Below are 10,180 nucleotides of genomic sequence, written 5' to 3' on the forward strand. Positions count from 1 at the left end.
TTACTTCAATTGCAATAGTTTAGAAATTGCATTGACCATTAAATATCCAAAAATAGTTGACATATATGAATCTCAAACTTGAGTAAAAATCTTTTTCTAACTTTTTGAGCTGCAGCTGTCGCTATGAGCTGGTAAGTTTTGTTGAGAGTTTATTAACATTTTTTAAGTTAGTAAACTCTAAGATAAATTCTAAGTTTAATGACACAGTTCTTTTCATTATTTCGATAGTGTTTTTGCAACATTTCAATAGAAGTCAGCTACTCGGCTAAACTCTTTCAAGTATATTTCAAAACAATTTATCTCTGTTAAAGTACTTCACGGAACAAAGTTTCTCCTGTCATAAATAAGCACGGTTATTATCGGAATATCAAACTTTAGTCAGAAAATGTATTGGTCAGAACTCAGTAGATTCAGTTCAGTTTTGAGAATTGCGCGTTGATTACGCAATTAGGTTTTTATCCTGAATTTTCCGGTAGTTCAGTTGAACTTGTTTCAATGAAAAGTAACAAGCTTTTTGTATGATTATATTTATTCAGCAATCATAGAAAAACAAAAACATAAAACATTATATAAATGTTCAGACTCATTCCACACCTATCAATTCTCGAGATATAACTTTGATCTACACCATGACTGTTTTAATCTTAGCAAGTCAATGACAAGCATTGTGACATTTTTGAGCAGGCATGCATGGTAATCATATGCTTATGCCTCCTGTTGCATGATTTTGCAAAACATTTTGTTGCATTTTAACTAATTGCCTTAACTAAAAAATATTAAACTTTCCTGAAAAATCTATCATCTTCTCGGAAGTTCAGAACAACCAAAAAATTTACACTTCTCCTAAAAACTCTTGGTTTTCGGAACACTCGAACAAAAACTTCATTTGGCCGATATTTATTTTAAGAAATTACTTATAAAGTAACTGCAGTACAAGGTAGATACCAGATTAGTCAAGAACCATATGCTCCCCGTAACGTAGATTTTGTAATTTTGTAACCTGAATTTGTATGTAGCAATAGTGAGATGCATTTTTAGTAGTTGGCGTAGGTATCAATGACAATCAAACTGGGGACAATTTACTCAAGTAAAAGGCAGGTTGTGGCGTATTGAACAAAACATTGCGTGTAAATTTCATCATAGGCAGGCTTATGAAATATATGTTTTTTGATTTTGCGTACTGTGGCATTTGAAATCGTGATTTGGAATATGGCAATTGGGAACCTAGAATCTTCCACTATTCTGCTCCGTTTGAATTACTTTTAGTTATTTTTTAAATCGATCGATTATTTGGTATGCCCACATATCTCCAGGATCATTGAATGGAATTGAATTCAAACCTCACTATGCGGATTTGAACCGAGAAACCTGATAAATTTGATATCATTTCATCAAAAACAAAATAATTGGTGGGTAAACGATGAAGATAAAAACAGACGAAAATATGCTGTCATCGCCGTTAGTTTTTGACATTTCTTTTAAAACTGCAACATGCGTTTTCTAGCACCCGGCTCGATAAAAAATAAAAAATCAAAGTGGAGAGTGGCGAGTGGGTTAAAAAAACGTTTATCAACCGGAGGTTGGTGGCAGAGAAAATCAGCGCTGAATCAGTATAGAGATATTCTGTTTTTTTAGGATGGACAATTCTCTGTTCATGTTTCAATCTACGCAGGCTAGTCATGATTTTGGGGTAAAATTTACTCCATGAAATATAACATGCTCAACTTAAATCCCGCCAACAAGGTTTGATTTATACAAGACTCAAACTTCCGCGTGGGTGCTTGTAACATTTAATTTGCGTAGCAAGTCGTAACCATCAAGCTGGTGGTTTTTGCCTACAAACTAGCTTATATATAAGTAGTGTGTATACTACGATAGTAATTACCAGTTATAAGCTACAAAAGTATGACATTACCCTGCTCAGACTTGATTTTGGGGTATTAGTAATTTTCAAACTATACAGGATAAGTTTAGCCTGGGCTAACTCCGTGTCCTTAATATAATCATAATGAAGAAGAACTGCACATAAAGAAACTTAAAGCATTCCGGAGATGCAATGTTGCAGAACTGAATTAAATTTTTACAATTGAAAGGTGCTGTTTCAGAAATTCAAGTCCGGGACTCAATATGCTCTGAGACTCAAATCCGGGCAAACACATCCCAACCAGAAACAAAAAAAAATTGAACATCATATACCCATCAGAATCAAACTCAGAAGAATAAATATGTGCGGGCTGGAAAACCAATATTTAACCCTATTTCTAAAACCAATATTAGTATTAACAACAATCAGCATCTTTTCAATGGGTCAAAAACTACCCGGGACAACTCCAAATGGTTATCTTGTAAGATCTTACCATATTCTGACAGAATCTTACAAGAGGATGCATCGTCTTACAAGATTTTCTGACAGAATCTGACAAAACAATTATTACAAAAGTCTTACAAGATAGCCATTCGCCTTACAAGATCTTACAAGATAACCACTCGTCTTAAACGAAACTTACAAGATAACCATTCGTCTTAAAAGATCTTGCAAGATAAACATTTTTTGTATGAATCTTGTAAGATCTTGCAAGATAATCATCCAGTCTCGTTCAGGGTTGCCATAAACTTACCCATAGCACCCAGTGCTTTTTCGCTCCTCTGCAGTGACGTGCCTTCCTCTACCACGAAACTGTACCCACTATGACTCATGTAGTCTATACTCAGTCCAATCGAGATCAGAATCTCAGTGTATGTCAACATGTTGTACTTCAATCCAAAGAAAGCCATTACTCCTGGTTCCATCCAAGGAAATCTGTTTATTTTTCCTTAAAATCATCACTGTATTGTCTGAATTCTGGCAAAATTTTTTATTAGAAGTATCTTAATGTTAGAGTGTTTATTAAACTTCAAGTAATAGATAAAATTTTTTGAAATCCCCAAAAGATTAAAAATTGATGTCACGTCATGAAAAACTTAGTTCTTTGTGTCTTTCCTAGAACCCCCCTCCCCTCGATTTCTTGTTTAGAAAACTCTAGTTGACTACAGTTTTTGTTTATTGGCTCTACTCATTACACCAAATAGTAGCGTAAATCTGCATCAAGTTCATAGATCAGTTAATTTATCATTGGTGTCCGAAATGCAACAAATTTTTAAGAAATAAGAACAGATTTTGTTGGCTCCTAAAGTAGACAGAATGGCAGCTGATGTTGTGATGACGACACATATGAACACTCTTATTTCAGGAATGATAAACAACACCAGCACTGAACAAGTTACAATTGCTACCAATATTGTCCTCCATGTAGATTCCTACGTTAAGGCCAAGGGCTCTTTTTCACATTTAGACTATTTTACCCTGTGTAGTTCTTCATTTTAATTTGTCGCTCTTCGTTTTAATTATAATTTTCATTGGACGACTTATTGATATGTACTTATTGGCCGGCTTTCGGTTTTTATCAAGAACGAAGTTATCGATCGTTCAGATATAGATTGATAATTTGTTGAGAATTCCTCATATCACGATTGTAAAACCAGCGTTTTTTGGGTTAAATTATAAGACAACATTAGGCAGCAAAACGTACTGTTCTGAAACAAATTTATGGAGATTTGTAAAAAAAAAATGCGTAAAAGCCCTGGCAGTTCTATTGGCGGATTAAGAAAACAAGTTGCAGTAAACACGTATCGAGAGATAAACCCCGGGAAAATCTGGTTTCTAAACTTGGCCTTATTAAGTCATTAATCAATAAATACAAAATTAGAACTAAAAATTGAAGTTAATTGAAGCTGCTTTTCACAAAGGAAAGGAAAAAGGCATACTTTTTTATACTGCCTAAATGACAACACAGCAATTTTACAGACAGACAGTATAGGGGACCTCAAATAGATTAGAACCTGCCTGGGAGAACCCAAGTTAACTATTGGAAACATGATTCGGAAAACTTGGATTTTTACTTTCATTTTCAAAAAATTGTACGTCTTACGGCATTTGTTTTCATTAAAAGCCCCAAAGTGTAAACTTGACGGCGAAAGTACATTTGGAGCAAACTAATACATAACGTCTGTATTTTGGTTTCACGTCTGTCTTCTTTCAGAATCTACAAAAATTTAAAGAACAAAAAATTGTAACAAGGAGGCTCAGCATTGTGCGTTCGCACATGATGTTCCGACCCCGCCCATCCACGTTTTGACTTATTAGTCCACCGAATGAGGAAGAGAAAGAAATGGTTCAAAAACTCTAATATCTTTCAGCAAACAGTTAAGTGACAAAATTAAGCTGGATTAGAGAGCCGATGAGGCTTGACAGCAAGGAAGGTACTGGACGAGACACACCAAAAAACGATTAGTAGCAAACACTAATTCTGACCAAAACTTGATGAATAAATTTAAAAAACAGAAAATACAAATTGAAAAAGGAATCCGATAAAACCCAATCTAAACAAATCAACCTGTACTTCAAGAAATGTTCTTTGAATAAGATCTAATACCTCTCAAAATTGCGACTTAGTGACAGGCCGACAAAAAAGAACAAAAAGGAAAAAGTTCAAAAAAAAACTCTCATTTTTTGAAAACAACCAATTTCAAATTTTTTGAAGCCACTTCGTATCAACTCGGTTCATCAGGGAGTCTAATTTATACGTGAAGCAATTGAGACTTGTTGCTATCCGTTCAAAAGTTGGACGACTGCAGAAGTATCAGAGCCAACCATTAGTGTCATAATCAGGAAAGGAAATCGAAAGCTCAGAATGAGCGGATATCCAAAAATCATTTTTTAAAAATAAAAATTCGTAGTACCAAAGGCAAAAAACCATTGGTTCAAAATGAAACTATAAAAGAGATAGGATCTTGGTTTGCTGGAAAGAGGATGCAACCTATCATTACAAGATTGAAAAGCGACTTATCACTAAGATACAAGATTGAAAGAAATATTATAAAAGTGACAAAACTCAAAAATCAATTGATTTTTTAAAAGAAATATTTTCAAAAATTTCAACAAAGAGTACGCTTCGAATTTTGAACAAAAACAGATAACTTTGCAACTGCTCAGGAATCTAGTTTTGCTTGTTTGTATTGCAGCCAAATCATAGGAAGACAAAAAACAGCAAATAAGGAAAGGATAAATTAGAAATTCCACAACCAATTTATCGAAGCCACAGCGCTGAAGCCATTATATGTATAATACATTAAAATTTCATTAAAAACTTTAAACTGATTAAAGCAAATAAATAAATTGCTTTAGTCATTTTTTGATTTTAGCTAGGCCTTCTAGGTAAAGGGTCTTTGTGGAAAAGACAAGAAAAAGAGCCATGAATAATGATCAGTATCGAAAACACAAAATTTAAAAAAAAAAACAAATTTCTAAGTTCTCTAGACATCTGTCAAAACATAACCCACTGCAGAAATAATGTTAGGAACAAAAGAAAATTGAATATTTGTGTCAATAATAAGACTCGGTTACTTGTTGACGACAAAAAGAACAATTAATGGGAATAACAAAAAAGTTGTATTTAAAGGAAGTAATTGAAAGTCTTCAAAACCGTTAACTATAAACTGAAATCAGAAAGGATTCAGTTAAAGAATCGTTCAAGCGTTTAAAGCTTTTGATTGTCATAAATATGCCGAACGACAACAAAAGGAACGACATTAAGAGGCAAAAACAACGCAGCTGTTAAAATTATAGGCTATTCACTTAAGTCTTTGCACAAATTGTTTTGCGCATTTATTCAGTACTTGGAACTATCTTTAGTGTGAAAAGTTGAAAAGAGAACGAACAAGAACCCAGATACAAGAAAATATGGAAATAAAAGGAAACTCAAAAATAATTTCTTAAAAAAATTAATTGAAATCCGTTAAAACTTTTAGTTCTAATCCAAAATTAGTAAATAGATTCATTTAAACGTCTATAGAAGTAATTACAGCTTTTGATTGACAGAGATATGCCGTATGAAAACGAAAAGAACCACAATTACAGGCAAAGACACAAATCCAAGAAGTGTTGAGAGAACGGCTTCGCAGTCGTTAAAACTATCATCTATTCACGGAAGTCAATAAAAATGTTTATTTTGCGCATTTTTTCAATGCCAATTGGAACCAAATTAATACGATTGGTTGAAAACGGAATAAATAACGACCCCAAATACAGGAAAACATGCAATAAGTCAAAAAGTTTCATGTAATTTTGATGTAAGAAAGCCAAAAAAAACATTACTCGCAAAAAAACCAATGTAATGAGTTTTTTCCTCCACTTGAAATAAATTAGCCTTGTTTAATTTGTGACTAAGCTTCATGTGGATAGAAAGAAGATTAAAATCTAACAAATTTCAAAACTTCACTAACATTCTCTTAAAACAAATACATTCAAAGTCATAAGTGGCCTTAGAAAATAACTGAAGGCATTATTTAGGCCCTTCTGCAGCTCCCTATGAAACCACTGGAATATTCAATTTAAAAAAACGTAGTCATGGGGCTTCAAAAAGTATTACAATTGAATCCAAAAAAGGAAATCATTTAAAATTTCCAAAAATAAATTTTCAAAGCCAAAAAAAACTACGAGCTTTTCTCTGAAGACAAACTATATTTTCATATGGCTTTATTTTGAAGAGACAAAATTAAGCTGGATTAGAGAGCCGATGAAGCTTGACAGCAAGGAAGGTACTGGATGAGACACACCCAAAAGCAAATAGTAGCAAACACTAATTCCGACCAAAACTTGATGAATATATTTAAAAAACAGAAAATACATTTTGAAAAAGGAATCCGATAAAACCCAATCTAAAAAAATCAACCTGTACTTCATGAAATGTTCTTTGGATAAGATCTAATAACTCTCAATATTGCGACTTAGTCACAGGCCGACAAGAAAGAGCAAAAAGGACAAAGTTCAAAGAAAACAATTCTCATTTTTGAAAACAACCAATTTCAAAGTTTTTGAAACCACTTCGTATCAACTCGGCTCATTAGGTAGTCTAATTTATACGTGAAGCAATTGAGACTTGTTGTTATCCGTTAAAAAGTTGGACGACTGCAGAAGTATCAGAGCCAACCCATTAGTGTCATAATCTGGAAAGGAAATCGAAAGCTCAGAATGAGCGGATATCCAAAAACCATTTTTTAAAAATAAAAATTCGTAGTACCAAAGGCAAGAAACCATTGGTTCAAAAAAAACTATAAAAGAGATAGGATCTTGGTTTGCTGGAAAGAGGATGCAACCTATCATTACAAGATTGAAAAGCGACCTATCACTAAGATACAAGATTGAAAGAAATAATATAAATGTGACAAAACTCAAAAATCAATTGACTTTTTTTTAAAGAAATGTTTTCGAAAGTTTCAACAAAGCATACGCTTCAAATATTGAACAAAAACAGATCAATTTGCAACTGCTCAAAAATCTAGTTGTGCTCGTTTGTATTGCAGCCAAATCATAGGACGACAAAAAACAGCAAATAAGGAAAGGATAAATTAGAAACTCCACAAACAATTTATCGAAGCCACAGCGCTGAAGCCATTATATGTATAATAAATTAAAAAACCATTAAAAACATTAAACTGATTAAAGCAATTAATTGAATTGCTTTAGTCATTTTTTTATTTTAACTGAGCCTTCTAGGTAAAGGGTCTTTGTGGAAAAGACAAGAAAAAGAACCATAAATAAAGATCAGTATCGAAAACACAAAATTTTTCAGAAAACATATTTCTAAGCTCTCTAGACATCTGTCAAAACAAAACCCACTGAAGAAATAATGTTAGGAGCAATAGAAAATTGATTATTTGTGTCAATAACAAAACTCGATTACTGACGACAAAAATAACAAGAAATGGGAATAACAAAAAAGTTGTATTTATAGGAATTAATTGAAAGTCTTCAGTACCGTTAACTATAAACTGAAATCAGAAACTGGATTCAGTTAAAGAATCGTGGAAGCGTTTAAAGCTTTTCATTGTCATAAATAAGCCGAACGAAATTAAAAGTAACGACATTAAGAGGCAAAAACAACGCAGCTGTTTAAATTATAGGCTGTTCACTTAAGTCTTTGCACAAATTTTTTTTCGCACTTCTTCATTACTTGGAACTATCTTTAGTCTGATATTTTGAAAAGAGAACGAACAAGAATCCAGATACAAGAAAATATAGAAATAAAATGAAAGTCAAAAAAATTATTAAAAAAATTAATTGAAATCCATTAAAACTTTTAGTTCTAATCCAAAATTAGTAAATAGATTCATTTAAACGTCTATAGAAGTAATTACAGCTTTTGATTGACAGAGATATGCCGTATGAAAACGAAAAGAACCACAATTACAGGCAAAGACAAAAATCCAAGAAGTGTTGAGAGAACGGCTTCGCAGTCGTTAAAACTATCATCTATTCACGGAAGTCATTAAAAATGTTTATTTTGCGCATATTTTCAATGCCAATTGGAACTATATTAACACAAATGGTTGAAAAAGGAATAACTAACGACCCCAAATACAGGAAAACCTGCAATAAGTCAAAAAATTTCATGAAATTTTGAAGTAAGAAAGCCAAAAAACATTACTCGCAAAAAAAACCAATGTAAAGAGTTTTTTCCTTCAATTGAAATAAATTAGCCCCGTTTGATTTGTGACTAAGCTTCATGTGGACAGAAAGAAGATTAAAATCTAACAAATTTCAAAACTTCACTAACATTCTCTTAAAACAAATACATTCAAAGTCATAAGTGGCCTTAGATATTAATTGAAGGCATTATTTAGGCCCTTCTGCAGCTCTTTATGAAACCACTGGAATATTCAATTAATAAAACGTAGTCATGGGGCTGCAAAAAGTATTACAATTGAATCCAAAAAAAGGAAATCATTTAAAATTTCCAAAAATATTTTTTTTAAAGCCAAAAAACTACGAGCTTTTCTCTGAAGACAAAATATATTTTCATATGGCTTTATTTTGTTGTAAATAAGATTGAAAATCTTTGACTGGTTAGTGGTTTGAAATAATTTATGTCAGCTATCAACATAAAAACAACAAAACTGAGAAAAGAAATTGAAAAAGACCGCGCCCTAATATAATCAGAAAAACTATTGATTGTAAGAATCCATGATGAGTTGACCCCTAGCCCTGATCTTTCTCAGCGTCCAATTAAAACAATTAATTTGTCCATATTTTTGCTAAATTAGATCAACTATTTAATAAAATATTTCAATAAGCCACAAACAAATAAACCACACTTTGTATAATTTTTTGGTTAATTTTTCAAAAACCGTCAAAAATTCAATTCCAGAAAACTCCTACAGGAAGCAAATGTACAGCTGTATTTTCAGTAGTTTTCAAAGATGGTGGCAGCAGATGTTAGGTCTCTACTTCCTGCAAATTTAAACGAAGTAGGAAACAAATGCTTATTTGGAGCCTTTTTTGAGTTAATAAAAGTCTCAAAGTCGAAAAATTTAGCAATATTATTAACCAAAAAGCTCGATTTAAAAAAATGGCGAGCCTTCTTTATCCTTAACCATAAAATCAATAACATCGTTTTTTAAAAATTATATTGAGTTTTAGTAAACTTAACGAAAATTAGTTCAAAAATTGCGGAAAATGTGAATAAAAACAACGGAATTCACTCTACTTTTCTCAACAGTTTAACCCTCGATAACTCCCCGTAAAATACGAAAATCACAAATATCTCTTTAATTCCATATTCTACGCTGAACGATTTTTCTTATGATATCAGTATCAACTCTCTGCAATGCACATATCGATCGGCCAAAATTGTCTGAACAAAAAAAACTATTTGAGTATATAGTTCCTCCCCCCACATGTGGGTCGGAACAATAACTTATTTAACTACTTTTTAATTTGAAGGTAATCAATATCTACTTCAATTGGTAGAGACTTAAGCTCAGAATGAGATTGAGTGAGGTCTGAGCATTGTGTCATTGCGCCTCAACGAGCATCCTTGCTTGGTTTAATATTAATTAACTATTTTTGCAGATGACAGCACAAAAAAGCTCTAGAACGCACAAAAAGTATATTTTTTTAACTGCGCTAGAAACTCCGAGAATTTCGTACACAGTTTCAACGCATTTAAAAGTAACAATACATGTAATTTTTTAAAACTGAATTGTTTGAACACTTCAGTTCATCCAGAGCGTTTCAGCGCATTTTTTAACGGTTTCAGCGCATTCAGCGCATAATTTTAACAAAAATGCGCTGAAGGGGCGC

At 32.5% G+C, this 10,180-nt stretch overlaps 1 protein-coding gene across 1 annotated transcript in view; it reads right to left on the bottom strand.

Annotated features, from left to right (window-relative positions):
* Positions 1 to 2,789, bottom strand: part of LOC142350620 (patched domain-containing protein 3-like) — a 4,106-nt gene extending 1,317 nt beyond the window's left edge. Inside the window, exon 1 of the mRNA XM_075402522.1 lies at positions 2,619 to 2,789. Coding sequence (XP_075258637.1) covers positions 2,619 to 2,775 — 157 coding nt within the window. The 5' untranslated portion in view covers positions 2,776 to 2,789. The remainder of the gene's footprint in view (positions 1 to 2,618) is intronic.
* Positions 2,790 to 10,180: the final 7,391 nt, after the last annotated feature.

Source organism: Convolutriloba macropyga, chromosome 12 (genome assembly GCF_964194025.1).
Source record: "Convolutriloba macropyga chromosome 12, txConMacr16.3, whole genome shotgun sequence".
Classification (NCBI taxonomy): Eukaryota; Metazoa; Xenacoelomorpha; order Acoela; family Convolutidae; genus Convolutriloba; species Convolutriloba macropyga.